The sequence below is a fragment of the Colius striatus genome, chromosome 3, assembly GCF_028858725.1.
Source record: "Colius striatus isolate bColStr4 chromosome 3, bColStr4.1.hap1, whole genome shotgun sequence".
In the NCBI taxonomy this organism is placed as follows: domain Eukaryota; kingdom Metazoa; phylum Chordata; class Aves; order Coliiformes; family Coliidae; genus Colius; species Colius striatus.
Window position 1 is genome coordinate 38,243,831 of NC_084761.1, and position 15,428 is coordinate 38,259,258.

General features: G+C 38.0%; 1 protein-coding gene across 4 annotated transcripts in view; it reads right to left on the reverse strand.

Moving 5' to 3' along the window:
- Positions 1 to 3,920: 3,920 nt before the first annotated feature.
- ARHGAP24 (Rho GTPase activating protein 24) overlaps positions 3,921 to 15,428 on the reverse strand; it is a 211,085-nt gene continuing 199,577 nt past the window's right edge. For all 4 annotated transcript variants that reach the window (XM_061992535.1, XM_061992536.1, XM_061992538.1 and 1 more), the window contains 5 exons: positions 12,706 to 12,838; positions 10,796 to 10,869; positions 9,987 to 10,108; positions 5,337 to 6,396; positions 3,921 to 4,464 (listed from right to left, as the gene is read on the reverse strand). In XM_061992535.1, the coding sequence (XP_061848519.1) occupies positions 4,221 to 4,464; positions 5,337 to 6,396; positions 9,987 to 10,108; positions 10,796 to 10,869; positions 12,706 to 12,838 (1,633 nt within the window). In that variant the 3' untranslated portion in view covers positions 3,921 to 4,220. The remainder of the gene's footprint in view (positions 4,465 to 5,336; positions 6,397 to 9,986; positions 10,109 to 10,795; positions 10,870 to 12,705; positions 12,839 to 15,428) is intronic.

A 15,428-nucleotide genomic window follows, 5' to 3' on the forward strand; every position in this document is an offset into this window, starting at 1 on the left:
TTGGTAGTATTTTCTGAACTTCCTGTGCCTTCTCAAGTTTCTTGATCTGTCTAGATGACTTCTGCAGAGACAATGAGGTGAAGTCTTGTCCTGAATTGCAAATCCAGGAATTTGTGATATCATATATCCACATTGCTGGAATTTGAACACTATTTGAGGAATTGACTGGAATACCTTTTCAAATGTGAAGAATCCAATCTAGACAAAGACAAGCTTCAAATAAGCAGAAAAAACCTGCCCAACATAAGCTTCCAGAAAAGCATTCAAAAAATAGTTAAACAGTGTGATTCCATGACCGTACAAGCTGACTGCGAATGGCATAGCTACAGTGAACTTGTCTGACATTTTATTGTGCCAGCACCAAGACCCCAATCATTATAAAGGTAATTAAAATAATTGCTTTGTGCAGGTTCTGGAAATGGAACAATATGGGATAAACTGAGTGAGAAGAGTAGTAAGAAGTAGAGTATAGGAATAGACAGCTGGCAGAACCAAGAACACTTTGAAACCTGTCAAGGTCACAGTCAAAATGAGCTGGGTCCAATGGTCAAATCTGTGCCGCTGCTCTGTTCGTAGAGTAACAAAGACTTTCCTAAAAGATTCTCTAAGGAATTTTGTGTCCAAGAGATCAAAAATGCTAGCTAGTTTTAGGAACTGTAATTATGTGGAAGATTTATATTTTCTTCTCATACTAAGACCTAATTTCAAAGTAGATCAAGATCTCTCTGATACATAAACAAAACAGAAATTTTGGTTTCTTAGTCTGGCATGAGTCAGAAGGAGTCAGATCTGCTCCAGCCTAAGCCCTACATAAAATTCATATGGAGACGCCCCTTCCCAGAGTCCCTGTAAAAAGAAAACCAAATTTTTTGAAGGATCATGCCCTAACAAAATAATTGTAGTGTCATTACTTGGTCTGAGTCAGGAGAGTTTAATGGCAATCCTCAAAAAGAACAATATAAAGTAAGGAGGACCTCTATATCCCCATATGAAGATTTTTCACTGAAATAGTTTCTTATAAACTAACTTGGGCATGGTGAATGCAAGGACCTGAAGATAAGCAAAAAAGCACTCTGAACTGCATTCTTATAATTTGTGTACAGACTTGTGGTAAACCAAGAACTAGCTCTCAGAAAGCAATCACCGACCAAACAATCTGAGTTCAGAAACAGATATGTACAAAGAAGCCTGTTCAAATAAATAAAAAAAACTTGCAGCACATGAAAGTTACTGGAAGCCTTCAGTCAGTTCCTGTGAAGACCAAGGATAATTGAAATTGGACACAGAATGTGTATGTACAATGGACTATACATACTCTCTGTTCTTCCATGGATATTGTATAGCCTAGGGCATTGGAGACAGATGTGGACATGAAATGCAATTCCTCTTTCACATACATTTTTAACTACTATCAGAAATAAAATTTTATCAAGCAGCTGTCATTTTTCCATCATATCAGCTGATAACCTTGGGGCAGCACCCTTCTTCACTGCCTTTTGTGGCATTATTACTTAAGTGGCCTAGAAATTAAAACTTATATTAAAACTTACATTAAAAATCAGTGTTGTTCACCAATTAAGGAAAGGTGAAAAAATCAGCATTATTCACCAATTAAAGAAAGGTATAAAATCAAGAAGGCTTACAGGGTGGATACAGCTGCTGCTATGTGAGGAATCCACAACACAGCAATTCCCTGCAAATACCTTAAAGTGTGGAGTGCAGCAGAGGCTCTGCAGTCAGTCTCTGTGATGATACACGGGAATGAGATGGTCCTCTAGAACTGATAAGCAGCACTTTTGGTACCCTGAGCCAATAGTCTGTCAAATCTTGACAAAATGCTGTCCTTAGTGTGAACTTTACTCATTTTAATGTCATTTTAATACTAAACCACCCCTCCATACCGAAGGCAATCCACCCCCAAGGTGTGACCACTCCTTGAGTTTGTGTCCTAAATTGTTTGTATGCTATACCTTTAAATGAGAGGAGAGAAAATTTTACCATTTGCTGGCCACCTTCTTCCAGGCCTATATAACTAAACTTTAGGTCTTCATTTACAGAAGTGCTTGAACTAGTCTTAGGAATTGTGTATTCCTTAACATTTTAAGAGATCAACAGCGTTTGAATGATGAAGAGACTGTTAGAGGAAATCAAAATTGGAAAACTGACTTACCCTGAGTGAGGAAGCAGGACTTTCTCCACCTTAGGATACTGCTGCAGGGACGACTGCATACATCTTATATGAACATATGAAATCTAGATAAGAAAATAATTATCCTAGAGACTTTGCTGTCATGTCAACACGTTAGATACTGCTTGAACTGTGAGTTTACCTCCAGGCCGCCTACATCAGATATGAAGGTCCCATTCCATTTTAAAATTAAAATTAACATATTAATGTTTCCTTTCTCAACATTGTGGGGACATCTTGTGATTTCTGCTAACTGATATAAACCACACACCTTTCTATTGCCTTAATATCTCCCTGTCTGATTTTTCCTCATTTACACAGTCTGGATGTGCACTAGACATGTTCATAGTAATTAATACTACAGGCGCCTTGACTGAGGACTCTGAACCTCACCAGACAAATAATGTATCCACAAGCACCACGTGTAATGCTCCATAATAATTTAATATTTCACTGAAATGTAAGCCTCATATTTGCTTCTCAGTGTAATTACTACACCTAATTAGTATTTGTCTAATATATATGCTACAGCCAAGAATGTTCTTTGAGGTTGCCTTCATTCCATCAATTGGGATTAAAAAATAATTGCAATATATTTAAGAGACACTAGAGGGAAATCAAGATGTCTCAACAACCCTCTGATAATACAGCTTGGAGGCCTAAATGCAAAGTTAAAAACAAAGAAATCCTTAACATGATGCAGAAAATACCAGTTATACTTACTATATGTAATAACACCAAACATCAATTATTGATTTATGTCATGGCTTTGTTGTTTCTTTTTCATTGGCACTTTGCACACTGTTAGGTTCCAGGCTGTTGTTCCTTCTAGGTGTTCCCTTGGTGATACTGAGAACATGGGATCTTTCACAGTTGTAACACGTGACACTAATCTCATGAAACATTCAGGCAGTATGATCACTTACCGATATACACTGTAAATACTGGTGGTGAATATGTTGATGTGTTTTGCTCTTTATTTACTGTTTGTTACACAAGTGCTCCAGTAATTTCTACTCTGGACATTTTTTTTTTGTTGTTATTTCTTTCAGCACCCATCACACTAATAAGGTTATTGCGTTGTTAGGTTCATTACCTTTTTGTATCCTTTCATCAAAAATGACTCACTTTCACCCATACTACATAAGTAAGTCAGATGCAAATATGATCAGAATTGCCTTATATTCGTGCTTGGAGCTGCAGTGGTCAGGTACAGGGCTTCTTTAGGGTGCCCGAAAAAGCTCTGGTTATGTGATGGACTTCCCCTAAAGTTCCCCTTTACCAACTCTCTCTCCCAACCATCTTATTCTGCCACCTACCTGTACTGCCAAACAAGCATCTCTTTACCCTTTTGCCATTGTTCACATTTTTTCTGATTTGATATCCTCATTTGGTTTTTACAATATGGGTGCCCTGGCATTTTACCATGGCCATTCTGTTAAATTAGTACCACTTAATTCTACCAGTAGCGTGCTGCTGTGTCTCATCCTGCTGTCTTTTTAGAAACAATGCAAATCAAGGTTAACCATTGGCACATGTACCTTAACATTTCTGTTTATCTTCACTTCCCAGGTAGACAGGTAACAAAAAAAACCCCAAAACCAAAATACATTTGATATACAAAACAAGCTGATGGTAACACAATGCCAAAAATAGCTTATTATGTTAAGCGCAAGGAAGAAAAGCCTTGATATAAAGCTTGATTGGAACAATATTTCAATTTACCAGTTTAAATACAGGACTTGCAGTAAAATATTTCTTGAGATACATCTCTTGCTTTCTAAAGTGATTTTTAAAAAAATTATACACACATATCCAGTTGTAACACTTGACAGTAGTCTCATGAAGCATTCAAAGAGTATAATTTGGTAAGTACACAGTGTAGATATGAGTGGTTAATGTCTGTGATTTCTTCCTTCAAGGATTTATAAAATTATGTCGAGTACTAGCCTCAGACAGGTGACCAGCCACCTGATATTGTATAATACCCCCAAGCTCTTCCCCAAAGTCCCACAGTCTATATTTCCATTGCTCACTGGATCCAGATGGTGTTGCCTCTTTCTGGTCCATGAGACTCCATTGTCAGTTCTCCAAAAGTAGAGAAAAACTGCTCCATCTCCTTTTGCAACATATCATTCCTTTTCTCTGCATCTTCCTTGGCTCTCTCTGCATTACGCATTTTGATTTCTACCATTGTGAACTTCTTCCGCTCTTGATCCAGTTCCTCATGCAAGGCCATCATTTCCATCTCCAGGGTGAGATTTCTGTGCTCCAAGCTGCAGAAACAAAATAAAAGCAGACAGCTCCTGAGCAGCACCCCTCACTTGAGTGGAAACACACACCACCACCAAAGTCATATGTGTGTTTTTTCATTTACAAAGCCTAGTCTGAATTTTTGACAATTGCATATGCAAACCAGGACTTCATCTAAGAACCATTCTCCTAAGGCAATCTCTTCAGGAGCTCGCTTAGAAAATGCATAACAACAGCCACTGGCAAGGTGCACAGTAGCAAACAGCCTCATCTAATTCTCCAGGAATAGAGTAGTTGACACCCAGCTCCTTCTGTAGTTGCACTAGTGTCACTTACAAGGTTAGGATAATGACCTGAATGTCTTTGTTACACTGCTAATCTCCTTTCTTCAGCTGATTTATCTGCTGAGTTCAGAGATAGGACTATGCACAAAGATACAGAATTGTCTCAAGAGGAATGAGCACTCTAGAGAGGAGTTCCAGCAGTCTCCCAGTCTCAAAAACTAGAGGTAGAATAAGCCACAGCACTGCATTCAACAAAAGATGATGACTAGCTGCTGTCTCTCTTGTTTCTGGAGAACAAGTATCAATTAACAAAAACATTGTGAAAGCCTATTGATTTTGTTAATCAAAACCAAAATTGTAGTTCTGAGACTACAGAAACTCACAAGATTCTGGCTTTATTTTTTATGCCAGTAGAATAGTTGTCACAAACATTTTAAGTGATTTCTCTAAAACAAACCCTTTTGGATCATGATACACAAAAGCAATGTCAGAGTATATTAACACTTAAAGATGGGAAACTCAGTGGCAGGCACCCAGTGAGTGAAACTAATGCAGATTGCTTGGATTTATACTGCAAAAGGAAGTAAAATGGTAAATATAAACCATCTTACCTTTTTATCCTTGTTTCATACTCTAGCTTTTGCTTGGCCATCTCTTGCTTCAAGCTGGACACCAGGCTGTGCAATGCACTGTGATTATTGGCACTGTTGGCTACAAATGTTTCACTGTTGTCACTGCTGCTGGTGGCTCGGCTGCTGTGGTCCCCCACACTCCTTCTGTCACCTTTGTTCTCATAGTCACCCGAGTTAGAGAGGTCTTCATGTGGTTGTCCATCCAGCACAGAATCTTCAATGTTACCTGCATAAAAGTCCTGCTCAGGGCAGGTGGTGGTGGATGAACGACAGGAGTGCTCAGGGAGGGATATTTCACAAGAGGATGTTGACCAGGTGGCACTGTCCACACTCTGTTTGTCATCAGAATTCACCACAGTGAACTGCTGGTGGACATTATCATAGGTGGAAAGCCTGTTGTGCTGGCCTGACTCACTCATTGATTCCTTCTGTTTGCTGTCTCTCAGTGTGACGTAGCTGTTGGGCACCCAGCCTGCGGTCCTGCTGTTGAGGGTGTTAGTGTGTCCATCTGTGCTAGAAACACCCATCCGCACACCTCCATTCTGCACACTGTGAGTGCCCATCTTGGTGACTGGTCCTTTCAGGGACAACGTTCTCCTGGTTTGTAGGGTACAGTTTGGTAAGGTCTGGCTCTTCTCAGGACTCTCCACAGAGCTGCTGAAGGACCCATTGGTGACTATGCCGCTGCCTTTATTAAAAGCAGGATTTTTTTTCACTGTAAGTGGTGGGCTTCTAGTGACATCTAGTTTCTGAACACTATTCCTCGGGCTATTTGTCTTGCTGCCTGGCAGAGCAGTTGGAGACTCATTGTCCATGCTTCCCCATTGGGGAGATTCAGGTTTTTCCCAAGAGCAGCTTCTCACTGCCCTCTCCTTGGTGGTGTCATTCTCTTTGTTCTGTGGCTGCCCTGGAATCACTTTCTTTGGCATTTCATTGTTGTTGCATACCTCAGGTCTTATCTGAGGATCTGCATCCTTGGAAAAGAACTCTTTATGTTTGCTAATCATCACTGACATTAGCTGCTGGACTACTACAGTACCTGAAAGGAGACATCAAGCACACCATCATTAATGGCCCATTTTGTTAAGGACACAAATGTACTTTACGTAAACATTCAGCTTATACAAACATTTATGCAATGTAACACCCTGAATGTTTAACCTGCCTAAGTGCCTCTGGCTGTTGGGCCAGATCAGTACCACTTCTTCCTTCCACCAAACCAAGCCAGCAGCCTCACTGACCCCATAAGATAAGGAACTTTTGGGAAGAAGCTATTATCATGACAGTAACTGCATCCTAGGAAGACCATAGAAGGAAATCCTGAGAAGCAAAGGATAACACATAATTGTTTCTACTCCATGTGGTGAAAACTTTTAAAGTAAAAATCTTATTCTGGCACAGCACTTGTATTCAATAAAAAACAGGCAGGTGAGGGACTTGCATTGCTGGAACACAGACATTTTTGTCTTTTACAGCAGAACAGGGCAGTAATATGACAGAATTAATTTCATGTAAATGTCTTTAACCACTCCATGGTGAGACCACATGCAACCAAGAAACTATGCACACTGCAGAACCAATGCAGGATCACAGCTTACTACTTGTAAGAAGTGGCTACCTTTATTCTTAAAGAACAAGCCCTTGGTGTGCACATGACTTGACTGCTCTGTAATTTACACACTAGCACTTACAACTGAACTTGGGGTAATAAAGATGTGCAACTCTATTTTGTTAAGTAGACTCTCATTAGAGATTATTATATTTCAGGAAAGAAGTCAAGGTAGTTATAATAACTGTCCAGTTTTTAAGCTCAAAGGCATGCTCAATAATTTCCCACTGTGCAATATCATTTCACATCAACTCCTTTGTAATATTCTGGATCTTTATACCCTACCCTTTTAAAATATAACTAGTAAGAAACATTCCAAGTGGGTACTCGACATCATCTTTTTTAAGGGTTCTTGTGCATTTATTTGCTAAAGTAAAATTCTATGTTAGAACTAAGCAATAGGAAAATTCACCGTTTTACTCTCATGGCACATTTAGCTATATTCATTCTGAGAACATTAGCTGTAATGTACAGAATTTTACTACACTACATATTGCACTGTACTCAGGCAACTTTTACCACCATGTTTAACAGGAAAAAAAAGTTCCATGATTGGAATTCTGCAAAAATCTCTCCTGAACCAAAGAAAATAGACTTCTCATTCTCATATAGTGATACAGGCATGGTTACCCATAGCTGCATGTTAGACTTTTCATGACTGTGCAAGAAAAGCAATCTGTATTTTCCAAAAAGCAAAGAGCAATGAAGAATTGTGGCCATGAGCACCAGTCAATGTACAGACTTTGTTGAAAGTTCTTATACATTTAACTATGCATAGCCCGATTGCAAATCAGCACTGTCTCATGTCAAATCTTAAAGTTATGCTTAAAGTGAAGTCATAGATCTGTTTAATTAAACCTGTTTCTTATTAGTTTAAAAAAAACTCAACAAAATATTTCCCTTCAATGACTGCAATAACCATGTCAATTCATAAAGCTGCCATTATTTAAGTGTCAGTTCTGGAAAAATATAAACCTAGAAGATAATATTTCATTTAGGAATGGCTAACTCCTCTTTCTGCATCCAAAATATCTAAGTCCACTGGTTCTTCCCCACAGATGAGCTGAAGATACATGGTACGCCATCAGTAAATGTCATCCTCTGAGATACCATTCTCATGGACCTCAGAGGCATAAAACAATTGAATAATTTTAAGTATTTTGTACTAATTAATGCAAAAACAACGAGAAATTGAGACAGTTTGCTGGCTGACCAAGGGAAACATCCACAACAGTTATCTAGAAGGCTGCTAAACTCTACAGAAATGTCAGAGTAAGAAAAATTACTATTCCAGCGAGTCTGGCAGTTCTGTAGGTACAAAAAAAGAGACAGGTTGAAAGTGAAGCAGTTGGCAGCACACGTGCACATGCGCAGACACACACACACACATACACATTTGTCTTTCTCTCTCAAAGTGCCGTGGGGAGATGACAAAAGATATGTAAACTAAGACTTCAATAACATAGTAAACGTTACCTCTGAACCCCATTATCAGATAGTGACAGTGCATTTGAGTCAAATATGTATAGAAATCAGCAAGAAGCCACAATTGCAAATTTAAGGGTATTTGAAGCTATATAAGTTTGATGATACTCATTCACAGTCACAGTCGTATTAAACCTAAATTGGACAACTGCTCTTGCAAACCCATTTGGGTCAAAATGCATGGGCAAACCATTCTCTGTGACAATGAGAACCCAGATTTAAAGTGAAGGTAATGATTTAAAAACCCTTTCCATGTGTAGGCACAAATGTGACTACCAGCCAGCTTGAATAAAGACGGTAGGGACAAGTTAATGCAGCTGGCAAGCTACTTCCAATTATCAGAAACAGGTGCTGCAAGTTAATCAATTGGGCCCTGGGTGATCACATGGGCAGAAGCAGCATATAAGGAAGTAGCTATGGAGGAAGGGTGGCTTTAAGTTAACTGTGTTGGTTTTGCTATGTTGCTTGTGTATGCCTCTGCATGTGCATTAACTAGCCTCTCTAAATCTTTGAATGAATATAGCTTGTGCCACTACAATAACATGTTAGAAGATTTTCTGGCTTCTCTGAGGTACAGTTCAGACAGCTGACCCTGGGTATTCACTGCTTTCATACATGATTTGGGACTATCATGTTTCTGTTCATAAGAAGATAGTTCTCATGTTAAGAATTAAAAGGAAGAGGGAGAAAACATAAGACTTCAAGAAAAACAAGTAAATTAACAAAGTATCTGGGGAACTATTGTATCTGGGGAAGAAGAAAAGCATCCATTTCAGTCAAAGAATAAATCCACTTGCTCTCATATAAACTATGAACATTTTTTTTTAGTTTTGGTAGAATTTTCAGTGCAAGACTCATGTACAGCCCTAATTTCTGAGAATGTTAGGTAAATTCCAACTCTTACCATTCTATGATATTAAGAAAAAAGTGTTTGGAGGGAGAAAAGGTGTCATATACTGTGTGGAGAATTAAATTCACAAAACTTAAATCTAGCGGGAAATTACATGAGGAGATTGTCATGGCCATGTTTTTGTCTTAATCATAGCAAAATGCTACAGCTGAACATGGCTGTAAATAACAGAATGCAGCTGACAATTTCTTCATTGTTGTGCCAAAAGGCACATAGCATACCAGTGCTGTGTGGGGGATTCTACATTTCCCTACAGTATGAACCTGTACCAACTTTTTCTCATTCTTAAGAGTTTCACACAAAGTATTAACTGCACTCCAACCTTACATGCTGGATAAGAATATGGCATATTTTCAGCAAGTTTTGGGAGAAAAAGCATATTTTTAGTGAAGTTGCCAGGGCAGCACAATTTTATGCAAAGTCTTTCTGTAACGTAGCTCATTTCAGTCATTTTTGTAGTAACTTGCAAGATTTAACCCAGAAGTTCATTCAGGTTATAGAATTCCGTGTCTATATATAAAAGATATATGGAACTTAGTGCACATACTACATGAACTGGTATGTACACTTAATAAACCTATAGACAGTTCTTCTTTTTCTTACAAGTTATGTACAGTAGGCTCACCCTCCATGATAGTCAGAGGATCTTCCACTTTGGGGCGGAGTATGTTGGGACCAAAGACAGTAGCCAGATTTTGCACACTCATTTTGTTTATACCTGAATAAGACTGGACTTCATCAAGGAATCTGTGGAGAAGAATATAATTGCAAAAAAAAAGTCAAAACATGTTATGCTTTCTTAACCTATTTCAAATATTTAATTCCAAGTTCTCATGGAACATCTTGAAAGCTCAAGGCTGTTCTCCTCAACTTCTTTAGAATTTCTTCAATATGATTGAATAACAAATGGTAAGTTTCTCCAGCATAATAAATCAACTACTTGGCTCATAAAATATCCTCAAAATCAAAACTTTAAATTAATAATAAAGTTCATATTCTTTTAGTTGTTTTTTTTTTTTTTAATACTGGGAACTTTCTATAAGTTCGCGAATTGTATATGTGTAAGATGTTTTTTAAGATCTTGGACGTATCCATAAACTATTCTATATACTACAAGACATGTATAGTTTTCTAGGAAATTATGCTTCAGGATGCACCACTGAGGCCAATAACTGCAGTTAAAACATATTCACTTTTGCCTTCTTGCTCTTCTTGGTATGTGGTCTGCTTATGAAAGGAAAAGTCATAATTGCTCCTTATAGAGCAAATTAGTACTTAGTCACGCAGTAAACCTATAGTTTTAGTGTATTCACTTAAGTCCACCAGTCTTCCAACTGTAAGTAGTGCTTGTCCTTCAGGGCACATACATAGACCAGTTTGTCTGTCAGCTCACAGTTATAAATACCAATGTGATATTCTTGCAAGAGCACTTACCTACAGATATATTTCAGCAGATTATAATTGACAGCTGGTAGGCTCTTTACTTGCTTCACCAGTTCTTTCAGGCCCTTTAAATGGTTTAAGGGAAAAAAAAGAGTGGGGAGGCACAGTTTCTTAGTATTTTATCAGAGATTAAAAAAAAATGACAGCAATTCCAATTACAGAACAAAAATCACATCATTGAAGCTGCAGTGTTACATAGAACCATTTTTGGATGGGACAGCTATATTTGGCTAACAAGGATTAACTCTGGATAAAAATAACATAAATAAATAACTTGGTTTCATCCTGACTTTCCCTTCTCTTCTGCTCTTTCTCTTTTGACCAGCAGCTCCATTCCCCTCCTGCTGATAGCAAGGCAATAGAAGTTCTCGTTTAATCAATTGGCATTTTCATATGAAAAACTATTCAAATATTTTACCTAATTCTGGCCCTTACTAGATTGGGACCAATAAACAGCTATTTTAGTTTGTGGCCACCCTGGAAATGGGATAAGCAGAATATCACACACTAATTTCTGTGTCCTGTGGAAGCAGACTGTTGCCACACTCCTCACCAACCACTGCCTTTAGACTCTTTCAGTATGGAGTTTCGATACGTTGTCAGCAGCAGTGTGGTTTAGGTTACAATATGTTTTAAGAACAAATGCAAATTGAGATGAGTGGATCACGGTAGTGCACAAGTTTGCTGATTGTGGGGTAAGAAAGGAAACAAGATGCACCCCCTCAACAGTTGACTCTACTTTTAACTTCTGCATGGAGAAAGATCAACTGAAAATCTAGTCAGATAGCCTTATAGCTGGACTGCTAAGCCACCATAAAGAGGATCAAATTGGCTCATCAGCACCAAAAGGCCATTGCAATTTGAATCTTGCTTTCAAAGTGAATTTAATACAGTGCTTCATGGTATGGTTGGGGAGGAATAACATAATACACTTTGGACTAAGCCAATATAAAGACTAAAAATTTGATCTGAAAAGGAACATCACTCCAAGTATAAACTGCATGATGACTACAGCAGAATTGTCAAGTAATGTTACATTGGAGCTGTGGTTAGAGATGTGTACAACACTCACAAGCAAATAGCTACAACTTCAGCTCTGAGAACCTCCTGCTATAATTATGCAAAGAGCTCAGATTAAACCAGTCTGATTTCAGTGGTTGTAAGAGATTATAACCACAGAAGACAGTTTGACACAAATCTTTCTTCCCCCTACATTCCATCAGATTGGAACAACTACCACCTCTGCATTTGCTAGTCATCAATAGAAGGCTCAGAAAGGAAATGAAGTCTCAGTTAAAAAAGTGAGGCTCCTGCTCAATTAATTAGAAGATTAGGTAGGAGAAGTTCCAGTTCTAGCACGATTTGAAATGCTAAAAAGGAATTAAGCAGAAGTAACCACCTTAGAAAGTTAGGGGATTAGATTGAAAGCAACAGAATAAAGTTATTTGTATTTACTTTAAAAAGGAAATATCAGAATTGACCTCATTACCCATAAGCACACAGAACAATGTGAAGAAAACCCATTTATTATGTCTTCAGACTAACATCTAGTAGGCCTATGCCACTGCAGGGGCACATATTATCAATCAGAACCCTTAACTTCCTCCTGTGTGTTACACTGTTTAAGTCCAGAAGGTGATTGTCTTTTAGAGGTCTTCTGAGTCAACGACAGGCAACAAATAGAGTATGTTGGCCTTCCATCAAAAGTCAGTAAAAGTCAGTATGCACCTTTATTTAGGCTTCCAAATGACCTGTGTGGTAACAATTTTATGAATAACAGCCTCAATTAATAGATGCACATCTCTTAAATTAGGATAGGTAATCACCAGCTTCTCCTCAAAATCAGAACAGGTTATAACATGCCAGCCTTTCATTTCATTTTACTCAAGTTGTGATCTCACCATTTCTTCCTCCTTGCTGAGCATTTTCGCACAGGAAAGAAAATCTTCATATTTTGCATACGGTATGACTGGTTCTGGGAGTTCCCTTAGATATAGCTTGAGCAGTGATGCCACCGTGTGCACATCTGTATTACTGTTGGATTGGAATACAGGAAGTTGTTATTGTGAATCAGGATAATGACATGACAAGCTAAAAACTGCCACTTAACTTTTCCATCGTCACCCTAGACTCTCATCCAGAGATATGACACCTCAGATATACACTGCCAGTATACATAATTATAGATCATACCTGTAATTTGGTTTTCATGTGGGTGCTATGGGGGATTTTTAGTCTTACAAAGAAGTTAGGATACCTTCAAGAGTCTGTCAACTCCGCTGACTAATTACTATACTTACACAAAAAATCCTATTTGCAGGCACAGGTATTGAGAGGATCCTGGCTCTCACTGACAAGCATCTCCCATCAGGTATGGAAAATCCATCTTCCCTAATGTTTTTTGTTTTTACATAAGCCAGAATCCCTGTGTTATACAGAAGGGATTATTCCCTTACCAGAGATAGCCTCATCTCCTAAAACACCCTCAGGATGCCTCAATTCTACTATACCACTATCTCCTCTGGTATCAGTACTAATTAAGCAAGTTTTAAAAGAGATCATATATAAGACAAATGTTGAGTTGAAATTTCCCCATTTGAATTACAGTTCTTTCCCTGAGTTCTTTTTCCCATGGGCTCCCATAAAACAACTACTGTGCCTTTTAGCTGTAGTGTTACACCGAAAACATCTATGGGAAATTAATTTTAGCTCTACCCTGTACTGAGTAAGCTAAGGCATTGCAAGTTACCAAACTTAGAAAATGTCTGAATGCTAGCACAACAGGTAATATTACAGGGCTGACAGTCGAGGTCCTGGTATGACATGTGCTTTCTCATAATTACATTTGCAGAAACTTAAGGGTTTTTTTGGATACAGCTTAAGGAGTTTTTTGGATACAGGATACTAGTCTGTTTATCAGGTGTTCTAAAAGTAAAAAGATGGCGTGAAAGATAAAAATTATAAGTTCAGAGAAGGCAACAAAACATGCTAAAATGTTTCTGTGGGTGTAGTTACATTGTGGCAACTTATCATAGAATCATAGAATGGTAGGGGTTAGAAGGGACCTCTGGAGACCATCTAGTTCAACCCCTGCTTAGGCAGGTTTTTCTTGATCAGTTTGCATAGGAACGTGTCCAGGGGTGGTTTGAAAATCTCCAGAGAAGGAGACTCCACACCCTCCCTGGGCAACCTGTGTCAGGGCTCCCTCATCTGCAGAGTAAAGAAGTTTTTCCTTGTGTTTAAGTGGAACTTTTTGCGTTCCAACTTGTGCCCATTACTCCTTGTCCTGTCAATGGGCACTACAGAAATAGTGCCACCCTGTCCTCCTGACATCCACCCTTTAGACACTTACAAATGTTAATGAAGTCCTCCCTTAGTCTTCTCTTTTCTAGGCTAAACATATGAGTCTGTCCTCATAAGAAAATTGTTTCTAGTACTTCTCTGAAAAGAAATAAATAGAAGTTATAAAAACTACAAGTTAGTGTGCAGAAGTCTCTCGTGCATTAATTCTGACTCCATCTCTAGGGTTAGCTATTCAGACATTTATTCAAATCCTTACTGGAATGTTCTACATGCTTTTCTTGGTTCAGACAGGGAGTTGTACTGCAAGCTGATATAGTTCCCTCTGACTTCTTAAAATACCAAAAACCCATAGGTACTAAATTATGCTAACTTCATTCACAAGAAACAGAAAATGTGTAGACATTTCTACAATGGACATTATTGTGTATTTTTTTTTTTTAAGAATGTCACACTTGGAACATTTTTTTAAGTCACAGTCTTTCAAAGGGAACTACTGGTATTTCATAGAATCATAGAATGTTAGGGGTTGGAAGGGAGCTTTGATACACTTAAGCTTTGCTAGAGGTATGTTAATCATTATTTTTTAATTATCTGTTAAAACAGCAATGGCTTTTACTAAGTTAAATCTTAACAAGAATGATGGGAACAACCTTAGATTAATGTGATATGGTATGACCAATCTAAGCCAAAACAGAATAAATTACAAAGAACTGTATATATTTCAATGTTATCCACCACCACTTTTCTCAAAATAAATTCCCAGAAAATATTTCTATTTATAATATAATTCCCATCCAAAATTTCAAAAAGCATTTTCTAGAGAATTCTATAAACAGAATTATATATTCTATATATTCTATATATTCAAAATTCTATAAAAAGAACTAACACAAATCCACACTTTTTAGAAAGGGTCAAATTTCAATTCCTTAATTGCAACTCTCTACTTGTAGATTGTCTTGAATCCAAAACAGGAATTCTGTGTTTACTCCACCTCTCTACTTGGATATATATAATGTATTTAAGGAACAGTACTATGCATGAAACTAGATATAGTTTTATTATTTTATGAAATTTCAAACATTAGCTGAGATTTGGGCTCTAACTTTTGCCTTCTACTTATCTCAAATCCAGATGCAAGCTAAGTGAACTGAAGCTCTTCTTGACATCCTGGCAAACAAAACTCCTTGCAGTCTGTGCAACCTGAGATCTTGAAACCCAAATCTCAATAAAGACTCAGGCAGTTACTTACATGTCTTGTTGCCATTGGTGCTGATGTTTAGAGCACAACCATGGCATGTTGCGTGATTCAACCTTATCC